The sequence below is a fragment of the Phyllostomus discolor genome, chromosome 12 (genome assembly GCF_004126475.2).
Source record: "Phyllostomus discolor isolate MPI-MPIP mPhyDis1 chromosome 12, mPhyDis1.pri.v3, whole genome shotgun sequence".
Classification (NCBI taxonomy): domain Eukaryota; kingdom Metazoa; phylum Chordata; class Mammalia; order Chiroptera; family Phyllostomidae; genus Phyllostomus; species Phyllostomus discolor.
Window position 1 is genome coordinate 54,229,136 of NC_040914.2, and position 24,643 is coordinate 54,253,778.

Sequence of the window (24,643 nt, forward strand, 5' to 3'; positions counted from 1 at the left end):
CAAAAAACAAGTTAAACTTTTTTGCTTTGGACGATGTGAGGCATACACGACGGTAGAGGGCAGTATTGCGAACTGCAACGCTCCGCTGCCACGTCAACAGTAACCATGGCAACAGTAACCACCGCCAGTCTTGTTTCATTAGCCCATTGGCCCCTTCCCCTCCATCTGGACAATTTTGAAGCAAATCCCAGACCATAAAAAACTACAATAGAAAAATAAAGTTATGATCTCACCCATAAAACACCTCCAGGGAATTCTGGGAAAGCCCAAGGAATCTTAAAAAATAAGTAAATGGACAACTAAGAAACAAATAAAAAGCAACCTCCTGCTTTTGAAGATGAAAGACATTAAATGCCATATCCTATAACACATGATGTGCTAAAACTCTCTGTCTATCAAATAATGTAAGAGTGTTTATATTTTATAGGTAGGGGGTAGGAAGGTGAAACAAAAGGCGATACTTTATGTCTGAACAAGAGAAGCTTTTAATTTTTCTTAAAGCAATAGTGAACCTACAGAAATGACAAAATACTAAACGACAGACTACATGGCATGCACGTCCTTACTTAGGGTTAAAAAAGTGCGAAGACCAACTCAGAAGTTTTTGCAGAGTCATTAGATATTTTAAGGCAATCCGAGCAAGCCAGGGGGACGGAAAATTACCGACTTGTTAGAACAAAGCAGTGGCAGCTGCTGGCTCTAAATTTAGGAGCAGAGATGAGAAATCTTCAGAGCACCACCAAACAAATCACAAAGGCTCAACCCACCCAGCACCTTTCAGGGGGATTTTAACCCCCAAGAGGATCCAAAGCACACAGCCACTGCTAGGGCAGCTGCCCAGTGGCCGCCCCCTTCCTCAAACTTCGTGCTCACCAAGTCCAGGGCCACTTTTCTTTCTCTATGGAGGGCCACCCTTGAACAACTGCTCAGATGAAAAGCAAGGGCAGAGAGCACGCGTCTCTTTAAAGACTTCTGTGTTCTCTGCCACTTTCTGAGACTTTTATGACTTCACAGGTAATATGAAAGGGCAGCACATAGTGTTTACGTTGTAACATGCTCCTTGAGCTCTTCCAGCCCGGACTCGGGAAATACCACGATTCCCTAAAGCACCCTACCTGCACCATGAGGGCCGCAAACACTTCCAGGCATCTCAGTGGGAGAGTCCTTCACCCACCTAAAGTAGAAACGTAGCCAGTGCTACTAAATTTTTTTTCAGTTAAATAAAGTCCCATGTACACAAGCCGAGTGCCCATCAATAGACGAGTGGCTACACAAGCTGTAGTACCTTGACACAATGGAGTATTACTCAGCCATAAAAAAAAAAAAAAACCACACACACACCAAAATCTTACCACTTGCAACAACTTGGGTGGACCTAGAGGGCATGATGCTAAGTGAAATAAGTCAGTGAGAAGAAGACTAGGATTTCACTTATAGGTGGAATTTAAAGAACAATAAAATGAACAAACAAGATAGAAACAGACTCAGAGACACGGAGTGATGGTTGTCAGAAGGGAAGGGGGTTGGGGGACTGGGTGGAAAAGGTTAATGGCTTAAGAAGCACAGACTGGTAGTTACAAAATAGTCCAAGGGATGTGAAGTACAGCATGGGGGTACAGTCAACAATATTGTAATAACTATGTATGGTGCCAGGTGGGAACTGGAAATATCAGGGGAACACCGTGTAAAGTATGTGAGTGTCTAACCACTATGCTGACACCTATAACCAACACAAAATAATGTTGAATGAGCCCTGGCTGGGGTGGCTCAGTGAATTGAGCGCCAGACTGCGAAGCAGAGGGTCACCAGTTCAATTCCCAGTCAGGCCACATGCCTGGGTTGCAGGCCCAGTCCCCAGCAGGGGGTGTGCGAGAGGCAACCACACAGTGATGTTTCTCTCCCTCCCTTCCCCTATCTCTATAAAAATAAGTAAAATCTTGAAAAAATAATAATAATATTAAATGAAACTGTAATTGAACATTTTTAAATTTTTATTTTTTTTAAAGAAAAGGCATTAGGAGAAAAAAATCCCACAAAATGATACGTAAATAGAGCACCTCAGGATACATAAAAAGCAATTTTAGGAACTCAGGACCTGGTTTCTGGTCAGGGCACTGCCCCGGAGTGACCGAGGACGTCACACAAGCCACGTGGGGCTTTAGTTTCGTCCTCCAGCAGGAGGGAGCAGCCTCAGCCAAGTCTCGGAAATATTGGTAGGGACGGCCAAGCAAACTATCACAAACATACTCGAATACTTGAAATGCTACCAGCTAGGGGCCCAAGGGGTTCTTTTGCTCTGGATGGAGTTCTAGTAAAGGATGAGCATCCTTTCTTCTCTTTTCCTGCTGCACTTGAACCTGGAAGGATGGAGCTGTGGCTACCTTGCTTGCACAGAAGCCTGAGAATGAAGGCCACACCCAGAGGAGAGCAGAGCAGAGCAGAGCCAACAGACACAGGGACGGAGGCCTGAGCGCACACACCACTTTAAGGTCCCAAAGCCAGCTCCCCGGGGGCTGCTCGGTTCTGTCAACACATGCTTGTTTCGTTTAAGCCGCTTGAGGTTGGGTCTTCTGACCCCTCTCACGGTAGCCAGGACCCTAAATGATAAGACATGCACTCAGTAACTCAGTATAAGGTACCTAATGGGGAGAAGTTCACTCCATGGCAAAGGACCGGGTGGGGCAGAAGTAGGTTTACAGTCGTGAGTACACAAAACACAGGGTTTATTCTTGTATTATTGTTTATTCATTGCAATATTTTTCATATTATCATTGGCAAATGTCCCTTGGGGGGCAAACTATCCCTGGTGGAAGACCACTGGGGTACAGGGTCAGCCACCGAAGCACAACGGTCACCAAGTTGAAACTGAACTGGTTACATGCCCACATGGCTCGGGGTGCTAACCAGTACGGTCAGTATGAAGCTTAACAAAGAAGCTGCCAACTACGGCTCATGTGGGAAACTACAAAAATAGAATAAAACAAAATAAGGGCTGATAACACTACGGTGTTTAAAAATTCAGGCTACCATATATGTAGAGTTTATAAACCACAAGCAATTTCAGTTCAGTACAGCTGTTTTGTCTTTAACTCACTATTTTAGTGTGAATGGCTACAAAGCTACAGGGCCTGTAGATTTCACTTCCGTGAGGGACCTAGAGCAGTCTCACTTACGGAGACAGAAAGTAGGAAGGGTGGTTGCCAGGGGCTGGGGAAACAAGAAATGAGACTGGTGTTTAATGGGTATGGAGCTTCTGTTCTACTGTACGAGACAAAAAGAGTCCTGGAGATTAGTTACACAACCATGTGAATGCATTATTTTTAACACTGCTGAACTTTATACACTTCAAATGGTCAAGATGTTACATTTTATGCCATGTGTCGCTTACCACAAAAACCATGATCAAGTTCACTTCATCTGTAGTGGAGAGTGAACACTCCCCAGGTTGATGAACCCAGAGGAGGGCTCTGATTGGCCTGGCTTTGGATAAGCCCTTGTGTGGACCAATCAGGCGGGGACAGACTAGGGGCACCAGGATTTTCCCAGGCTGCCGGAAAGAAGGATAATCAGATACCCGTCCCTGACCCAATCAACTCTAGCCAGGGATGTGGAATCTGCAATGGCCAACTCTCCTGCAAACCACGTAGGTGGAGAGGTCAGAGACCCAATTAAAATGTATACACTAAATATGTGTGATTTTTTGGTATATCAGTCTCACCTCGGTAGTGTGAGGTGCGTGTGTGGGATGCCTCGAGTGGTCAGATTTGTAGACAGCAGAATGGTGACTGCTGGGGCTGGGGCACCACCAGTGTTAGGTACCATGGTTTTCCCCCTTTCTCAAATTCGGAATTGGCTCAGCGTCTCCCGTCTTGCAGAGAGGTTGGCCCAGGATTTAAATTCAAGGCAGGTGGCTTCCATTGCCTGTGCTCTTAACCACTGTGCCACACTGCCATCTATTTAAAAACAATTCTTTTATCCTCACTTAAGGACATGCTCATTGATTTGAGAGAGAGAGGAGAAGGGAGGGAGAGAGGGGGAGAAATATCAGTGTGAGCGAGAAACATCAATCTACTGCTGTTCACACGCCCCCAACCAGGGACCACACCGGCAACCCAGGCTTGTGCCCTGACCAGGAATGGAACCGGTGACCTTTTGGTGTATGGGATGACACTCCCACCAACTAAGCCACACAGGCCAGGGCATGGCATCTATTTTCCAAGAAAGATTAATGACTTGAGCCAGAAAAAAAGACTCAATGGAATGAAATCAATACATCAGTGAGTCGTTTTTTGCCCTAACAGAGGCTTAGATGGGAACAGAGCTGCAGCTTTTCTGCATCCACAGAGCGGCGTTCATAATCTCAAGGCATTTTCTAACCAAAGGGAGTTCCCAAAGTTGTCGCAAAAATGAAATGTCAATTCCACAGTTCTGGGCGAATGTGCCAGCCGCATACCGCTATGCAAGCTCTTACATCACGGGTTGACAGCGCACAGGCAGGCCTTAATAATATATGGGGCCATGAGGATCTGTGTCAGCACTTCTGAGTCACGGCTGGTACCTGGAGCAGCCAGGTGGCATCCGCCGTACTGGGGTCTGACTCGCTGATGTAGGCGCCATTAACTTGACGTCGAGTTTCATACTATGAAATTGAACAGGACTCCCCAGACTGTGATTGTTTTTAAATCTGTGCATGTAACCATGACACGATGTTGGTGTTCCAGGAACCACAGCCCCTGTCGCACAGCCTGAGGACTGAGCAGGCCAACAAGAGGTGGCTCTCAGCGACCCCCTAGAGTATCCAGTTTCCAGTGACAGAATCCATGCCCCAAGGGGACCCTGAGGAGGACTCTCTTACACAGGCTCACACCCCACAGGGTTTGGTTTTGCCTAATGCCGGCCTTACTTGTGAATTCCCAAGCGCATCAAAGATCTAACTCCTACGTAGCCAAGATCGTTTTCCACTCACAAGAAGCTTCATTAAAAAATCATTCATTTTCAGTAAACCTGGGATTTGTATCTTCCCTGGTGTCTTTATGGCATTATTGCTAAATGTGCTAGCTGCCAACAGTGCCGCTTTTCTGTGCATTTTCTCCATACTGCATGGCTTGCGGGAACACTAAATGCTCGGTCGCTGGCATTAAACTCGTTTCTCCTGGTATTACTGTCAGGAGAGGCAGCACGGCTCATGTTTCCCACAGTCAGCAGCACGGCTGGAGGTGTGATGACATCAAGAACGCGAGGTGTGGGGAGGGCTCATGCTCTGGCGCATGGGTTTTCCACCCGCTGAGCACAGGCAGATTTGAGCACCGCTCAGGTCTGAAACAGTTTAGATCTTTGGTGGCCTTGGAGATGGAGGAAGGGAAAGAGAATTTTTTTTTTTAAAAAAAGTACTTGATCTGCTCATCATGGAATCCAGTCATACACTTTGTACTTTAAATGTTGCATTTGACATCTCAGCTCTGTGATAATAATGCCTTTCGTCTACTGGTACTGTGGGATGCAGGCTATGTTAAAAGTGCATCTGTATAAACTGTTCAGTTCATTTGTCTATTTTTTGTTATATCAAAATGTTTATCTCCTAAAATAGGTTTCACCAACAAACATTGGGCGAACAAGACCAGCTGTAAAGGAGATAAAGGAACTCAGTGATGATGGGGTGATATCATCCTAAACTGTGCAAATGGGCAATGTGTCTCTTTCGAAACCACAGGCAGTAGCTTCTCCGCAAGGATCAGAAGGAGCAGAGGGGCGTCCCCGGTTCCTGCCGAAGTGTGGGCCTTTGCTGCCTTCAGCACACCCTCTGACTCAACATGTCAATACATAGGAACACCTACGTGGCTGGGCCTGATGACTGACTTTAAATGTGAAATTATGTGTAATGATATTCCACAAGATGAAAGCTTCCCCTGAGACTGCACCGCGGTGGCTTGAACCTAAGTCACATACCGCCAGCCACACAATGTGGGCGAAGGGCGGGTGTGGTTGTCAGTTCATGGGGCGTGGGGACACCCTTCCCACCCGAAGTATTAATTTAGGAGGCACAGGTGGCCTTTTGACAGGGCCGCCTGCGGCTGGCGCCTGCCCAGGATTCATCCTCCCTCCTCCCACTAAAAAGTCCCAGTTTCCCCCATTAAAGGGGACACAGGATCCTTATAGTATAGAAAGGGCTGATCGTGAGGACTCATCTTTGCTTTTACTACAAAAGAAATATTTCTTTAAACTTCACATTTGCTTTTATTTTTTAGTTTCTTGATGTTTTTGTAAAATGTTAAAGCCATACATGCTCAGGTTGGAAATGTCAAATCGTGCAAAAGGTCACACAGTGACCTCCGCCCCGACCCTCGACCTCCTAGTCCTCCTTGGAGGAAACAAGTTACTGCTTTTATTAATATCTTTCTAGAAATATTCTATGCGACAACAAGCATATCCATAAATAGACAGACCCCATTTTTCCAAAAGTGGCTAAGTGCTACACACGCTGTTCTGCATTCTCGCTTTTGCCAATCACACCTTTTTAGGTAATTGGAGGTTTACATGCAGTTATAAAAAATGACACGGAGAAGCACGGGCCTGCTAACCAAAGGGTCACCGGTTTGATTCCCAGTCAGGCACATGCCTGGGTTGCGGATCAGGTCCCAGTAGGGGGCGTATGAGATGCAACCACACACTGATGTTTCTCCCCCCGCCCCCCGCGCCCCCGCCCTTACCCGCTCTTTAAAAAAAATCTTAAAAAAAAAAAAAGACACGGAGAGACCCCACGTCACCCCAGTCACCCCAGTGGTGCCAGGCTTGACACTGAAGCCATCTTGGACCCTCCAGGCCAGTCTCTGCCACCTCAATGCTACCAAGTGACCAGTGACCGTCTCAGTGTCACGTGACACAAAAGATCCACAAGCCTTAGTCCTCCCTGGTTTCGCGTTCCACAAAATTGCGAGTTATAATGAAACAGCTGTTTTACATCAGTAAGCTCTGGAGTGTTTTAAAATTTCTTTACGTAGACATGCAGAACAGAATCTGACTCATCAAAAAGTCAGAGTCACTGGCCTCGAGGGGAGAGGCGGCGGGTGTGTTGAAAGGGCTGCAGCAGCCGAAGGCCCGCCCTCGATCACGCCCTCGATCACACCCTCGATCACACCCTCGATCGGCTCCTGTAAGACTGACCAGGTTACGAATGCTTGGGTGACGGCTGTGCAGATGTGAACACAGATTATTAGGTCATATTTTTAGGAAACTCTTATTAATTCTGTTAAACTAGAAGAGCCCTGCATCTTCGCCTGCAGGGGATCCTTGGATCCAGAGGGACCCCTCCTCACATCTGCGTTTTGGCCGAAAAGGTCCTCCGCACACTCAAAGGCCCCCCTCTGACACCCGCTCCCCCGGGAAGTCTCTGCAGACCCCCTCCGTCCACGTCAGAACTCGCCACTCCTTCTGAGCTCCACAACCTCTGCCCCCGGCTCCGTGGTGGCTGTCACCACCCCATGTTACTACTTCCTCCACTGGGCACCCAGAGGTCCAGCACACACGCGCGCCCCAGGGCGTCTGATCGGTGTCTGGTCATTGTAATTACAACCCTTCTTCCCCAACATTCTCCTCAAACCAACGCATTTACCTGCCGCCCCACCCCCTTCGGACTGATGCTCTGGCTCTCGGGTCATGGACTAAATTATAGCATAAGTTACCAGAAAAAGATGAACAGATAGGAAAGGGGGGAAGGGTATCTTATGCAGCCGGGAACACAGAAAATGAAATGCGGGGTGAAACAAGTCCCTCTGTTCTAGTGTGACAGCGGCTTCTGTGTCCACTTATGAATGCGACACACAAACACAAAATCTCTGTGGTTCACAACTTCCGCTGGCTCTGCCGGAGGCTGTGGGCGGGGCCTCCATCAGCACACCCGCACGGGAGGCCGCGTGGGGCCCACCGGTTTATTTTGATCTCATTGAAGGCGTTTCGGATCTCAAGAAATAGCTCCACCGAAAGAACATCTAAAGTATGTAAAAATGCACTCCAGTGATTTACATCCACTCACCTTACATAAGATTTCAAACAAAATTCTGGAGTTCCAAAATGCAAAACAAAACAAAACACCTTTGATCATTGGTACCGATAGGAGATAAATTCTACCTGAATTTTGCAGGAAAACGTTGAAGGATCGTATCGTTTATCACCCTGAAGCACATTTAGAAACTGGAATTGAGGACGGGGGTGTGTGGCCAAGCTGAGATCCATGAGGATCATGAATGGACTTAGTTATTTAACACACGCCCGCCTGCTGAGCGCTCGCTGTGCGCGAAGTGTTGAGCGAGGGGCTGAGGATGTGGCAGGGAACAGACGCTCGTGAATGATGCTGATGAGAAGGACACACGTGCGTGGAGCCCTCCCTGGAGGCCAGGCCTGGAGCTAAGTGCCCTGTGTGTGTACTGGACCTCAGGGTGCACAGATATCTCATTATAAGGTGGTACACCTGGAATTTATTTATTTTTTAAAGATTTTTATTTATTTATTTTTAGAGAGAGAGGAAGACAAGGAGAAAGAGAGGAAGAGAAACATCAATGTGTGGTTGCCTCTCATGCACCCCCCCACTGGGGAACTGGCCCCACAACCCAGGCATGTGCCCTGACTAGGAATTGAACTGGTGACCCTTTGGTTCGCAGGCCCACACTCAATCCACTGAGCCACACCAGCCAGGGCTGGATTAAGCTATTTTAAATCTTTTGCATAAGCATCCCACTTTTACAGTTGGTGTAAAGGTAAAATCCAGTACAGTTCTACCAAAACTACAGCCAATTTAAATCAGTGGAGCCCAGTCAATGGTCTTTCCTTACCACCTCATTAAGGACCTCAGCTAAAGTCCAGGTGAGGGACCACAGTGGCCTGGGCCATAGTAACGAGGAATGGTCAAATGCTGGAAACATTCTGAAGGTGGAGCCAACATTTGCTGATGGACTGACTGGTTATTGAGTCTAAGAGGACAAAGAAAATCCTAGAACTTTTGGCTTAGCAACCACCTGGAAAGATGAAGTCCAGTGCATTTATTTTTTATTTTCTTCTCCCAAACCCCCAACAGCCCCCACCCTAAGGTCCTCCCCCCCACACCCCTATTTGAATTTCTGTCACTTGTGTACCAGCTTCCTCACTCAATGGAAGAAATTTAGAAAGCACTGGTATTCAAACGCACAGGTTTAAAGCTGCCTGTACTTATTAAAGCTGGTTTATCTAAATCTGCGTGTGCTGCACAGTTCTGGGATTCCAGGACCTTGAAAGGATGACAGTGGAAAGTTCACTCTGTTTTTTTCAGGCATCCAGTACACACCTTTTGGAAGACTGAACTTCCATGCACTGTAACTGTTCGGAACTGCCCTGCCTGGTTGCAGAAGCTGCAATCCCCCATGGCTAAGGCTGAGTACAGGACCTTGGGACCATAAACCACTTAGGGGACAAAGCTTATCTTCCTTGTAGGGGAACCACCTCTGCCCCCTTTATGTTCACCCTGCTTGGCCCTGGGTGGATGACTGGTTAGCCAATGACGGTAAGATTCCTCAAAAGAGGGACGACCTAAGACAGGCATGGTCTCAAAGGGGCCCTCAGGGAAGGACTTGAGGGGCTATAGAAAAAGGGGGTGATAGACCCTCGCCCCTCAGCTTTGACAATAGCCTGAGTCCTCATTCTGTTTGCAAGAAGTCTCCTAATCTCTTGGCTGCCTTCCTTCCCCTGCCTGATTTAAGCCTGAAACAATGCTGGAGGTGGGTGTGGCCCTGTGCTGGAAAGGGCTGGTTCCCTGGGGTGATCGGGCCTAAGAAAGAATGCATAAAATCCTATGAAAATTACTTTGCTAATACCCTCAGTTGAAATGATAAGGGTCCAAGCAGGAAGTGAGTTTGTTCTCCAAAGTTTTATGGCCCTTTAACTATCTGACCCTGACTCAGAATAAGCCCTCAGAGTTCTTTGAATGTTATCTATTGTTTAATCATTTCTGCCTGGCAATGATCAATGAGCTTTATGTATATACCCTGTATTCCTGTGCAAAATTAATCCAATAAAAGCCTGTCAAACACCGGTCAAGGTGCTCTCTCCTTGAGAGAGTGGGCGTGCCATCCCTTTTCCTCCACAGGACTCGGTGGTCCATGTGAATTTGCCTCATCTCATCCATAAGCCCGCAGACCCCAGGAGTCGGGATCTGCATCAGTAACTACACTGAATATACTCTGAATACTTTAAACATACTGAAATTCTGTTTAATAGACTGGTTGGCTAAATGCTACGGAATACAAGCTTTCTTAGAGAAAAGAAGTCTTCCTGGCTTGCCCTGGCAGGTGTGGTTTGGTTGGTTGGAGTCTCATCCAGTACAGCAAGAGGCTGTGGGTTCAATTCCTGGTCAAGGCACACGCCTAGGTTGCAGTTTGATCCCTAGTCAGAGAGCATATGGAAGGCAACCAATCAATGTTTCTCTCTCTGTTTTTCTCTCTCCCTTCCTCTCTCTCTCTAAGCAATTAGAAAATGTCCTTGGGTGAAGATGAAGAAGAAGAAGAAGAAGAAGAAGAAGCAGCATTTCTGGCTCTTACAATTTAGGATATAGATAGATGTATACTGGACAAACGATGTGCCACTTTTGTCAGTAAGTTAATGCAATTATTTATGTCATAAGTTCAAGCTTTCACTAATCTCACTTCTGGTATATTCACTTATTAGTTCACAAAGAGGACAGATTAAACAGAATAAAAATACACAAAGCAGTGACTAATCACTTCATGGCGAGCCAAGACATTAAATAAGAAAAACAAGGCACTCTGATGTTATCTTAAACACGGGCCTGTTACTGTATACTAAAATAACTGTGGTATTTGAGCTTAGAGCCAATACTCTGGTCTGGGTACAAAAATAATGTCTTTCTCTGGCATGGAATCATTAAGCATCCATCTTCACTGTTTCAACAGAAGACAGCAGAACAGCTTTCTATCTTGTCAGCAAACAGCCTGCATTGCCTTCAATTAGACAAATTAATTTCTATTTCTATCTCAAACTATATCCAGCACCATATATTCATTTCATCAGAGAAATGATCAATGTTGACCGTGAACAGTTAACTTTTTCAGTGGATACTGCAGCAACATGAACACTGAAAATAGGATAAAGGAAAAAAAACTCTCGTGTAATGACCTTTAAACAGATACCTCCCAACTCTGAAACCTGTAGGCTGGTTTCTCGCCTGGGCTGTCCACTGGCCTGTCCAGCGGCTCCAGACTCCAAGAATGCAACCTGAACTCATCTTTTGCATCCCACTGCCCCTCTTCCTGTGCTCTGCACACCTGTTCATGACATCTCCATCCACCTGTTCGACCAGGTTAAGAACTTGAACCACCCTTGACCCCTGGCTACCCTTCACTTCCTATATGCAGTTAGTTGCTGGGTACTGCCCCCGGAACAGCTTCCGAGCTGGCTTCCCTGCATGTAATCTCTCCCTTTTCCACTGCACTGCCAGAATTCTCTTCTTAAAACTCAGACTTATGTTACTGCGTGTTCCAAAACCTTACACGCTTTTTTCCCCTTTTCCTATGGAATAGCCTAAACTCCTTAGAACAGCACCTACAGCTTTCCACAATTCAGCCGATTCCTCCACTGCCCCTTGTTTTGGGAATACCCAGGGTTTAATTTATGGAGGTGACTGAGCGATGATGACACTGGGTAGTCAGCACCACTGGAAGTTTTATCGCTCATAGGTCCCAAAAGACGTAGAACACGGCCCAGGGCCTTTTTTGTGGTTTCTCTGGGAGGGAGTGGGCAAGGCGGAGCAGGCAAGTTTGAGTGAGCGTCGGGCTGGATGGTCTGAATAATGTCGGTGGACTTTGGGCTATAAAGATGGTCTCTAATTGTCCAATATTTGACCTTGGGGTTATTTCAGAACAGGTGGCTTAGAGTATGAGAGTTAATCGAGGAAGTGGTTGGGGATATGGCTTTGGATTGGTGGGTTTGTATATGAAAGGTAGGTTTGCAGGCAAGTTGTTTGTAAGTCTAGGAATTAGCTCATCCTGGGAGGGGCAATTCATCCATAGGGCCCTAAGATGTCAGAGTATACAATACAGGAAAATTTTAAAAACACCAGTATGTAGCTCCTTTCCCATGAATCCTTTGCTCACGTCTCTAGTAGCCCCAGAAAATGCCCTTTTACGTGAAAAAAGTTCTGTAGTGCATCTCTCAACAGTCTGCCGCCATCCATAGCCCTGATTGAGTAGCACCCTCAAGTCCCTCCCCACCCCCGACGAGACCAGTGACGGTACCTGACACAGGGACCCCATCTATAGGGTGGCTGGCAACCTATGCCCCTTGTGGTCTGCCTCAAAGCGATGAACTGAACCAATCAGATTTCCTCTTTTAAGCATTTAAATCAAGAGCCACAAAAGGAGATTGCCGGTTTCTTTCACGGCACGAGATGAACAGAGATGCACAGTGACAAAACTGGTAAATAGGTCTGCCTGGATCAGGCCTGGGATGGAGGGCTCAACGACGTCTTTATTTAAGCCCCCAAACATGTAAAGTGTTTTACATTTCATACAAACGTTTAAAGGACCACATAAACACAATCTAGTGCAAACGCATCCTGCAGCTTTAATAGGCATTTCCAGCTTCTTTCTAAACTGGGATATACTCAGAGAAAAAAAACTTCGAGAGGACCAACCCACTTACAGCTCCCCAGCTCCCTGGTCGCACTGAAATAAGTCCTTATCGATTGCTTCTGCCTAGGCTGACCCGCCTGGATCGACTATTCCTGTCTGGCCCGCCCCGGGCGCGGGAAACGAGTTTCAATTCGGCTAGGCGGCTGCAGCGACCCATTCAACTCTGGTAATTCCGACCTACCTCTGCTTCCTCCTGCTTTTGCATCCCTGACTCCCTGAGGTCTCCCGAATCACACGACTGGAGGCAAAGAAGCTCAAGCTGCCGCAATGTCCGAGGCTTATTTTAGGGTGGAGTCGGGGGCGCTGCGATCTGAGGAGAACTTTCTTTCCTTGGACGACATCCTGATGTCCCACGAGAAGATCCCGGTGCGCACAGAGATCCCCATTCCACGCCTCGGCGCTTTCTTCCCGGAGCGCAGCGGAGGGGCCGACACAGACAACACGATCCCACAGGTTAGCTCTCTGGCTTGGCCCTACATGGAAAGACTATAGTTCCCGGTGGGCTTTGCGGCCTTGGGGTGCCGCCTCCCCAGGCGCGCTGTCTTCTGGGGTTTGTAGTTTTAGAGGGAGGCGGGGAGGGGAGTGTGGTACCCGCTAACGGGACTGTCCGCAGGTCCCGGCGCACTGCAGTGGTCTCCCCACCTAGCCTGGGCCACCTGTACGGAAACTAAATTTATCCTAGGTCCATACTGATTTTGCTTTTGCAACTGTACACGTTCAGCAGTGTTCTCACCACCGCCATGCCTTAGAATTGGCTCCTACCGAATACTTCAAGATCAGGGTTCGGATCACGTTTGCCTTAAAACAATAGCGTTGGGTTCGGTAAGAGCCTGTGATCAGTCTGGGACCCACAAATTGTTAAATTCATCCCTGCGTAATGAGGACGGTATCAGCAACCATTGACAGGGCTTTGGTGTCCACGTGGATGGAGTGGGGAGAGTGTACTTTTCCATTAATTACCCCTCTAATTCTTCAACAACCCTGTAACTAGGTGTTGTTACATACAAGGAAACTGAAGCCCAGGAAAGTCTGGTAGCTTGGGCAGAGTCGCTGTAGGTGGTGAGCTGGGATTCGAACTGGGGGTTCTATGATTTCACATACAAATATGCCCCAGGAACATGGCTTGCAGGGGTTATTTTTTTATTTCTTATTTAACTTCGGTTTTGTTTAGAAGGTGTTTTTGTTTGGTTTGAGTTCATTTTTATCAACGTGCCACATACACGAAGTTTAAAAGTCAGAGAGGACTGACGGGTAGGAAATGACTGACTCTGCCTTGTTCTTCCCCGCGTCCTTCCCTTTCCGCTCCACTTGGTCTACTTTTTCTAGTACTTTCTTCAGGATTCACCTCCGTATTTTTAAATAATGGTCTTAAATGTATCTTGATTTGTTGAAAATTTGGATGTTACATATTGACTTTCCATGGTAGTAGATAAGAATTAATTCTCTCGGACACATGGGTCAACAGAGGCGAGCTGCCCACACTTTATTCAGATTTCCCTGACTTTGACCTCGGGTTCTTTTCTGTTCCAGGGTCCCATCCAGGCTGCCACATGGCATTGAGTCGTCTTGTCTGCTTAGGCTCCTCTTGGCTGTGACAGTTCATCAGACTTGTTTTGTTTTGTTTTTAAGATTTTTATTTATTTATTTTTAGAGAGGGAAGGGAGGGAGAAAGAGAGAGAGAAAGAAAAACATCAATGTACAGTTGCTAGGGGCCGTGACCTGCAACCCAGGTATGTGCCCTGACTGGGAATTGAACCTGCGACACTTTGGTTCGCAGCCTGCGCTCAATCCACTGAGCTACTCCAGGTTAACTTGTTTTTAATGAGCATGACAGTTTCATGGAATCTTTTGGTTGCCTCCTTCTACCCAGTTGTTTGCATTTAAAAATTTTTTTATTTATTTATTTTTCAAGAGAAGGGGAGAGAAAGAAAGGGAAAGAAACGTCAATGTGTGGTTGCCTCTCACATGGCCCTCACTGGGGACCTGGCCTGCAACCCAGGCACGTGCCCTGACTGGGAATCAAACCAGCGACCCTTTGGTTCACAGCCCACGCTCAATCCACTGAGGTACACTAGCCAGGGCCTTTTTTTTTTTTTTTTTATTTCTCTTAGTTTCTGGTCTGCCCTGGCCATCTCTCATATTTAAAGCTTTATCAGTTCTGATTAGGCTTTAAAAAGGTATTGAAACATTTCTCTTTTCTGTCATCCTGACACTGTGGAGTGGTATCGGGAGGGAGAGGCTGCAGGCTGATCCCACATTTCTTTACCTCCCCCAGCACCCAGGGCGGTGCTTAGCAGTCATAGCCACTTGTAAGTGCGTGTGTGGACTAGATACTGAATAGTCAAAGAAAGTAGAGATGTTCATTGTACCTCTGAAATATCTGGAATAAGACAGTGTTTGTTTATGCCTCTGCCACATTTTTGCTCTCCCTGTTTTTACTGTATAAAACCATTTTCTCCATTCCGTTGCAACACAAAATCGAACCTAGGGCTGTATGACTTCACACACAAGTGTGTCCCCAAGAGGATAGGCCATATGACGCATGCAATGTGTATTTCCTTTTTGTCGCACACACATGTACTTTGTCGTCGTTATTAAAATCTTCATTCTTGTCTGACGCAGGGCTCAAAGCTGGAGCTCCCCTTGTGGCTGGCCAAAGGACTTTTCGACCACAAGCGGCGGATCCTCTCCGTGGAGCTTCCCAAGATCTACCAGGAGGGGTGGAGGACCGTGTTCAGCGCCGACGCCAACGTGGTGGACCTTCACAAGATGGGGCCCCACTTCTATGGCTTTGGCTCCCAGCTGCTGCACTTTGACAGTCCGGAGAACCCAGACATTTCCCAGTCTCTCCTGCAGGCAAGTGCGGGTGACGGGAAAACTGTGGCACTGCCCACGTGTCAGGGGCCGCCTGTGGCTGCCACCAGATGTCACTGGGACCCAGGGAAGTTTAGAACATACACAATTAACGTATTATTTATGATTCCAGGTCAGCCTGCAGTTAGACTCTGTTTGCCAATTATATATATACTTACACAGGACTTGTCTACTGCTCTTCACATTTGCTTGCTAAGAGTTGGGACCAGAAGAAAGTCCTGGAAATGAGAGGGGTGATGGTTGATGGCAGGTGTCAGGGACTTAAATACACAGTCTCGGCCGAGCCCCGGGCCTGGTCCGAGGGGCCCTATTGGAAATACCTGCAGTGTTTGGTCATTGTGCCCTTGCCTTGCTCTGGGGCGAGGACCTGGCTCTGCTGTGCGCTGGCTGTGTGACTCGGCCAAGCTACTTGACCTCTCTAGACATTAGTTCTTCACCTGGAAAGGGGCATAATAATAGTGCCACAATTACAGAGTCCCATTGAGATTGGGTAGAGCCATGTCATAAATGGTGACTTTTTTGTTTTAGATTTTATTTATTTTATTTCTAGAGAGAGGGGAAGGGAGGGAGAGAAGGAGGGAGAGAAACATCATTGTGTGGTTGCATCTCACATGGCCCCCACTGGGGACCCGGCCTGCACACAGGCATGTGCACTGACTGGGAATCAAACCTGCAACCCTTTGGTCCACAGCCCATGCTCGATCCACTGAGCTACACCAGCCAGGGCAAATGGTGACTTTTTACACAGTTACTTGTTACTATGTTACTATCTTTTACTCTATAACCTTACTTTAACTTTTGTAGTTATTTTTTATCCTGTTAAAACGAGAAGAAACCGTCCTTTCTGCCTTCTGTTTTACTTCCTCATCAGTAGCTTTATCAAAACTGTCAGCTCAAAACACTTTAGCTCCCTGGGCTGTGCTGACACCCTCCATCAGGCTTAAAGGTTGTCTGGCCTAACACACACTAGTGCTGTTTTTAACGTGGTAGCTAAATAGGAAGCTGCTATATCCTGCTCGCCACTCTGCTCAGAACAAGAAGGCAACACACAGACTGTAGACCGTTCAAGCTTCGGGGTCCCTTCTGGGTGGAAATCGTTCACCTTCTAATGTCGCCAGGACATGCCCTTGAATTGGAACCCTGCCCTTTTCAGGGGAGTTATTGTTGTCTTTGTCCCTCACTGCTTTGAAGTGCCAGGGGCGGGAGTTGCTCACATGTTGGGTGAGTTTGCCGGGAGACGGGTGCCGAGCTGAAGCGGGGCCTTGTGGGTTGGGCTCAGAGCCCTGAACTGACCCCCCTGGATCGTCTGGGTCTTCGTCCCACTCTCAGCCTGAAAACGGCAGAAAGTGCACTCAGTTACATCGGGAGTTTTGTAGTTGAAACCTGTCTGCAAGTGTGTAGTATCATGGCCTTTGTTGCTAATGACAGTAACGAGTGCCACTTTCCGTGGAGCTTGCTCCCGCTGGCCACTTGCCAGGTGCCCTACTCCTGTTCCTTCGTTGGATTTCCACAACGACCCATTTCACAGGCAGGGAACTCGAGGCTCGGTGATGTGAAAGGGCTTACGCAGGCCTCCTTCTGCCTGAGTTGTGAGACCAGATTCTCCCCTTTCGTGCCATTCAGATGTTTGGGGATAATAGTGAATCTGATTTTTCTCTTCTTCCTTAGACATTTATTGGACGCTTCCGCCGCATCATGGACTCCTCCCAGAATGCTTACAATGAAGACACGTCGGCGCTGGTAGCCAAGCTGGACGAGATGGAGAGGGGCTTGTTTCAGACCGGGCAGAGAGGACTGAATGACTTCCAGTGCTGGGAGAAGGGGCAGGCTTCCCAGATCACAGCCTCTAGCCTCGTCCAGAACTACAGGAAGAGAAAGTTCCCTGACCTGGACCACTGAGGGCCGGGAGAGCACGGGATTGCTCCCTGCAGACCCTTCCCTGTGTGTCCTTGTTAAGAGCCTGGGGGACCCTGTAATGGGCTGGAGTCATACCTCTTCTCATGGCTGATGTCCTGCAGCCGTCGAGGCAGGGGTGTCGTCTGCTTGGGAGGGGGCCCCTGGCACTGTAAGTCTTCCAGAACTATCCCACCTTCCTGACCCCCAGCCCAGGCCTGCTTCACCCACGCGGCCACAACGTGGAGACATCAATGTCCTTTGTAAATAAAGATTTTTTTTTAAGATTTTATTTATTTATTTTTAGGGAGGGAAGGGAGGGAGGGAGAGAGAGAGAAACATCAATGTGCGGTTGCTAGGGGTTATGGCCTGCAACCCAGGAATGTATCCTGACTGGGAATTGAACCTGGGACATTTTGGTTCCCAGCCCGAGCTCAATCCACTGAGCTACGCCAGCCAGGAATAAAGATTGTTAATGCACGCATTGCAATAGAAGTGGAACTCCTTAGGCTGGGTGTGGACAGCCTTTGATGTCCAGTGTCCCCAGCTCCGAAGGGCAGATGAGGCCGTCTTAGTCTGTTCAGGGAATGTTCTCTTGAACTGAGTTGACTCGTCTTCCTGGTTGCATGGAGGACAGTGCCCCGACTTGTCGATATCTCCTGTCACCTGCCTGTGGGGAGTTACTACCCCAACTTCCATAATCATAAGAATAAGGAAGGGGAAGGCAGCCAAATATCACGGTTTTTACTAAAAAGGAGACGCTGCTTTCCTCCTTTGTGCTCGGGGAGTCACGGGACTTGACAGTCAGCCTTGAGGGGGAATGCTTTTCAATGGAGCTTGTTTTTGTTGCTGTGATTGTCACAGCCCCCTCAGCCCCCCCACTCCCTCCCCAGGAAAGCCGTCAGGCAGTCGGACTGCAAAGTAGTTATTCAAGGGTGTTAACCAGCCCTTGTTCCCTCGAAATCAGGACTTGAGTTTGCTGGTTATGAAGAGCCATGTTGTTTGTTTGTTTGTTTTTCTTTTAATTTTTTTTTTTGAAGCTAGAGGGGAGGGAGAAAGAGAGGGAGAGAAACATGAAAGTGTTAGAGATACATCTACCGGCTGCCTCTCGCGTGCCCCCTACTGGCGCCCTGGCCCGCAACCCAGGCGTGTGCCCTGCCTGGGGACCCACACCAGCCAGGGCCGAAGAGCCCCGTTTGAGAAACTTAACATGACACATGTACGTGCATAAGAGGCCTTGGTTATTTTTGTGTTCCCTCAGTCCATTTTGCAACATATTTATGTAGAGGATTCCTGACCATTTACTGAGAAAGTGTTCAAACGAGCACAAAAGTCTTTCCCCAGAGGCGCAGGAGGAAGCTTCCAGCTGAGCAGGGACAGCATTCCCAGGGCCACCAGGCGGTCTGAAGGACAGTGGTCTTGACGCCGCTGCACTGGGGAAAATTGCCTTTGTCGCTGGAAACTGGAGAGGTACTTGGGTGTTCAGACCGTGTCCACGTCTCAGTGCCAGCTTAGAACGTCGGGAATGCTTTTACACTGCCTGAGACGGAATAGGTGTTTTTACCATTTGATTCTGGTGCTAAATGAACAGCCTGCTGGGCACTTGCGTTCACTCTGCACGAGCGCCGTTTCCGTGACTCAGCGACCGCAGACGAGCAGGCAGAGGCACCAGAAAGCTTTGTGTTGGGTTGTCTGACAAAAGTGCCCCCATCAATCCGTGTTTTAGGGACCGCTCTGTTGTTTGCACGACATTGATGAGTAGGAGTGACACTCTCTGCGGGAACCTGCTGTGTCCTACAGACGAGGGACTTCCCTGGCAACCACAGCGCTTACGTGGAGCCAGGACCTCCGGAGACAATGCTCAGTGAAAACGCATGTTATTTAACTCCTGGGTTCCTTATTTTCACAGAGAGCTTTGTACTTAACCCCAATCGAGAGCCACTGCCCTTTTTTTCTCTTACTAAAAACAAAACAAAAGCGTGCTTGGGCCATATACCAGGAAAAGGCGGGTCCACGCGGGCCGGATGCATTCCCCGTTTTACATTTGGAGCAGGTTATATTACACGTAGCTTTTGAAACCCATTTCCAATGACGAATCTACCTTCGAGCCCGTCAGTTACTACCACTTTCCCCAAGACTGCAAATCAGTCTTTCGGATTGCTATTTGGTCCCTTCAAAGAGGCAAATTTTTCCAAATGAGTCAACAAATTGACTGGAGTACTAAATCACTCTTAAAATTAAGGGGGGAAATGTGTGTCTTTCCCCCTAAAAGCCCTGTGCCCAGGTAACTCTGGCCCTCGTTAGTAAGGGCCTCACTGCGTCCAGGTTTTTCCCTGGACCCATCTGGGCTGCAGAGGGGAGTTGAGCAAGTCTTGGTCTCCTGGGTCAGTCCCTCCTGCCCTCTGCCCTCTGCCCTCAGTCCAGACATCTCTTGTAGACATTCTCCTTTCTTGCTGGTCTGGTCCAAGGTTGGGCTTTGAACACCAGCTACGTGGTGATGACTCCAAGTTCCGTCTCCAGCTGAGCCCTCTCCCTGTAACTCCAGACCCTCTAACCCCTGTCTGGCATGCCCCCTTCCACGTCCGACCCAACGTGGCTAACCCGAGCTCCCAATCTTACCCTCACAGCGTGTCCCGTGGTCTTCCTCATGCCTGTTTTTGACCACTCCCTCCTTCCCTATTTCTCAGGACAAAACCCTGGGTGTCCTCCTCGCCCCCCTTCCCTCACTCTCGGTATCTTGTGGGTCTGTCTCAGGTCGTTTCCTGACCCCGCCTCCTCCCCACCCCGCTCCTGTCCTGGGTAGTGTGGTCACCCCCCTCCCGCCTCCCCGCAGCCTCCCTCGGCCTAGCCTCAGATTCATCTCACCATCGTAGCCAGAGTTTTCTCGTTCACAAATAGATCATTTTCTGCTCAAAACTGTCCCATCCCAGCAAAAGGCTACTCCACCATTCCAGCACTGTTCATGGAAAAGTCTACCCATGTGATTTGGTATTGAATTTTCTTACTATTTCTATAGCAGAAGTGACTTGTTTCTTATTTTAAACAAGCATTTCACCTTCTGCCTAAGAGATTTCTGAGCGTCTTACAGAGCTTCTCATCGATCTCTCAGCACCCCTGGACCTGAGAAGCTGCTGCACTACTGGGAAGTACGGTGTGACTCACTCAAGTTTACACAGAAATTCAAGTTCACTCAGTCCCGCTCTGGATCTGTTTGTTCTCTTCTGTCCCATCATGCTTCCAGAAATCCCAGGGGAGCTTTTCATCCTCATGCTTGGAACAGCTGCTTAAGTGAAAATGCACTTTTACACTGGTCTTGGCCAAAGAAAATGACGGCAGAGGCCACGCGAGTCTCTGAAAGTGGATATCTCTGTGTTCCAGACAAACGTCTGGGCTTGAAGTAACTTGTGGAAGCAAACCTAGGACAGAGGCTTAACTCCAAGAACTTTAACGTCAACAATCCCTACCTACTGTAGGTGAACCGAACATTTTTTTTTAAAGATTTTATTTATTTATTTTTTAGAGAGGGAAGGGAGGGAGATAGATAGAGAGAGAGAGAGAGAGAGAAACATCAATGTGCGGTTGCTGGGGGTCATGGCCTGCAACCCAGGCATGTACCCTGGCTGGGAATCGAACCTGGGACACTTTGGTTCCCAGACCGCGCTCAATCCACTGAGCTACGCCAGCCAGGGCTTGAACATTTTAATATTGAATACACGTAGAAACAACTTTCAAAAGACAACGAAATGCCCTAAGTCTAAAGAAGAGTGCCCGAAATGTGGAATTCTGTTGCTGACTCCTGACACTGCCATTCCGGATGAGCAAGAAGTCTCCCATCCTGGCTGTGCAGCGATTAAAACGTACAGGGAGTCCAAGGCTGGTCTGAGAAAACATACAGTCACTCTCTTACTGAGAGCAGGGGATCAATACGGGCAGATTAATCCTGCTCTGGGAGTTCATGCTGTTGATTTTTCTGGGCCTCTGCATTTCTGCCCAGCTCGTCGGAGAAGACACGGTGTGACCCACAGCTCACTCACTGAGCAGCCCTCCTCTGGGACATAGCGTCTCCCGGTCCCCTGTGGTGTGGTCCAAAGCAAGGTGCCGACGAGGCCGCCTCCCGAAGCCCGAGGCCTCCCGTCTGCCTGGTTTTCAGAGGTCAAAGTCAAGTCGACTAAAAGGGGCATCATTGCATTAAACTTTTTATGTGGACATAATTTTAGATCTCTAGAACAGTTGTAGAGATGGTACAGTGTTCCCGTGTACCCCTCCCCCAGCTTCCCCTGACGTCTTAGTCATGACCCAAGCGTCAAACATGTCACTAAGCCAATGGCTTTATTCGTATTTCACCAGATTTTCTGCTAATGTCCTTTTCCTGTCTCAGATCCCAATAATCTGTTGCATGTAGGGGACAGTCGTTTTTAAAAGCAAAATGGAGCAGCAGGCTCTTCCCGACATAAATTTCCAAAGTCTGGCTTATTGGAAAGGCTTCCTGGTGTGGGCGTGGGTGCTGTTAGGCCGTGCCCTGGGGCCAGCTGCTGGTAAGCGCAAGGAGGGAAAGTATTTGCTTTTCACTTGAAAATTAAACGTTTCCCCTCAATACCTGTATCTGATGGAAAAAGTCCCCTTTGACTTGCCTTAAAAACTTCTAGCATGCTTTCTCTCTGATAGCAGTGACTTGATTTTCTCCCCTTTCCCATCTGGCACATACCGGCTAATTCTCTGTGTCTAAATGAGCTTCGGATGAGTGTGGCTTTATAGACGATGTTATTAACAAGTGTCAGCGCAGCTCCCAAAATAGTGCCTGGGCGCTGCTAACATTTCCGAAGAAGAAGAAGAAGCTGTAAAGGGAACACAGAACCAGACCATCCTTGCAAACAGCTCCCACCTCTGGTCCGTTAAAACAAAACAAAGGGGGCCCGAGTTGTAGATCTTCGTGGCATTCTCTGCTCCCGTGTTGCCCTTGAGAAAGAAGTTTATTTGACTCCCACGTGATTTGCGTGGCTCCCTCTTTGCAACTAAAATTCCTCCCTGAGGACAGCGTCTTCAGTTTCGAGGCAGAAAAACAAATGACTAGCTAAGGAGTATGGATTCCAGCTCAACAAACAAGGCGGGTGGGAGAAGAATGGTGTGGTTCAGTGAAGGACAAGCGTGGTGAGAATGCGTTTCAATGTTCAAAGAAAGGCTGGCAACAGAACCCAGTTGAGAGCCCATGTTGCCAGAGGCACGGGCGGGGAGAAAGCGGCCTTATCTGAACAGGAACTTGAGGACTTGGCACTTGGCTATCTCTCTCTTAGGTGGAGGAGGAAAACATGTTAAAACCTTTTTAAAAGACACTGTCATTTTCTAACTTAGCACTTCATGCTCACTCACTCACTGCTTTACCCAAGATTCCAGATAAATGTTAAGTAGCATGATTTTTTTTCCTAATAACTGAGTGATGTCTGAAGCATTTTCTCAGGCCTTGAGCAACAAACATTCCAGAGGATGCTGCCAGCTGAATTTCTAATTATTCTGAAGATTTTTGGGGGGCCCGCACCATAGAGTATGATACACCGTGTTCACGTATGACCAGCAGTGGAAATCAAGTTTCCAATTTTTAAGGCATTTTTGAAAGACATCAATGAAAACGGATAACCTCACTCTGTTTGGAAAGACTGTTACTTTCATAGACTGGTGAGATTTTAAGAGGCTTTTCTGCCCCTGCCGAGGAAACAAAGAAGTCACAGGGAAAAAATGTGCCTCGGGTTATTGTGTGTGTGTCTGCCAGGAGAACAGTGTGCCCCGTGAGTCCCAGGGAGATGAATGTCTCGCCTTGTTTAATGACAGCTCCAGCACACCCACCTCCTGGATGTCACACACGCCGTGACAAGACACCCTGGGGGACTCATGTTGCCGAGCAAATCTCTCAGGAGAGAAGTTATGTCTTCAAGCCCCAAAGATAGACCTTAACTCCGGGAGCCAAAGCAAGAGAACTAACTGATTTTGGGGAGACTGCTTGATCATATTCTGGGTGGGACACCCGTTTACTTAGTGATACCATTTCTGTTTCCTTCTAGAAATGTCCCGGGTGGTCGATGCCTGCTTGTTGGCCCCCTCTCTCCCCCCCTGACCTGGGTTAAGGCGCAGGAAGGTGTGGGCCAGTGAGTTTCCCCCATCCAGGGGCCAGGTCAGCCACAGTTCGCCCACCCAGTGACCTCCTGCCCCGGGGGAGGCGTTCTGTGGGCCTCTCCCAGCCTCCAGCCTCCAGTCTGGGTTGTGTGCCCAGAATTTGTTCCAGAGGCCTCAGAGGCAGGGACATGCCTGCTCCTTCCAAATTCTTCCCAAATAAGCAGATGACGGGGTAACAGAGAGAGTTGCTTATCAGAGCTCCCTAAGCTGGTAGCTCCTCCGCAATAGCTTACAGCTGAAAGGGCCCCGACTGTTTAGAAAACCTCTTTCTCATGTCATATTTAACACATGCAAAAGAGTATATGTAATACGTTTTTAAATTATGAAGTGTTAGAATAGCTTGGGTCCCCATGAACTTCCATTTGTTTAAGTTCTGTAACATAAGCAATGCCATGTTCCCTCTGCTGAGTTCCCAGCCTAGATTTTGTGCTTATTATCCCCTTGCTCTATATAGCTAGCTGAATATACTATTTTGATTTGCTTTTGCATTTCTTAAGATTTTATTTATTTGTTTTTGGACAGAAGGGGAGGGAGGGAGAAAGAGGGAGAGAAATGTCAGTGTGTGGCTACCTCTCATGCTCCCCCTACTGGGGACCTAGACCACAACCCAGGCATGTGCCCTGACTGGGAATTGAACCAGCAACCCTTTGGTTTGCAGGGTGGCACTCAATCCACTGAGCCACACCAGCCATGGCTGCGCTTGTATTTCTTTTACTGGGTTTTATGTCTTGACTTTCAGCAGTGCTATTCCAGTTTGTTTCTACTGCCGAAGGATGCTCTGATGTGGGCACGAGGCACCATTTCTGTGAGCATTTGCTTATCACTGGACATTTGAGTAGTTTCCAGTCTACTCAACTTACCATTTACCATTTCACCATTTACTAATTTACCATCATACAGGGTGGGGCACGCGGAGGTTTGCAGTTGTGAGTATGTGAAACCCAGAGTTTATTCTTGTGTTGTGACTTACTCATCATCATATTGTTTTCCATACGAACAACTGGGAACCAGCTTTTGCTCCACCCTGTAACTGTCCTGGG

General features: G+C 47.9%; 2 protein-coding genes across 2 annotated transcripts in view; one reads left to right on the top strand and one right to left on the bottom strand.

The window, feature by feature from the left end:
* The window catches only part of PRSS54 (serine protease 54), a 32,961-nt gene extending 20,006 nt beyond the window's left edge, over positions 1-12,955 (bottom strand). Inside the window, exon 1 of the mRNA XM_036011902.1 lies at positions 12,853-12,955. The gene's annotated coding sequence lies outside the window, so the exon portion shown is untranslated. The remainder of the gene's footprint in view (positions 1-12,852) is intronic.
* On the top strand, positions 12,765-17,705 carry GINS3 (GINS complex subunit 3). The gene is made up of 3 exons (XM_028501932.2): positions 12,765-13,124; positions 15,294-15,527; positions 17,214-17,705. The coding sequence occupies exons 1-3, from the start codon at positions 12,939-12,941 to the stop codon at positions 17,442-17,444; spliced, it is 651 nt and encodes a 216-aa protein (XP_028357733.1). The 5' UTR covers positions 12,765-12,938; the 3' UTR covers positions 17,445-17,705.
* Positions 17,706-24,643: the final 6,938 nt, after the last annotated feature.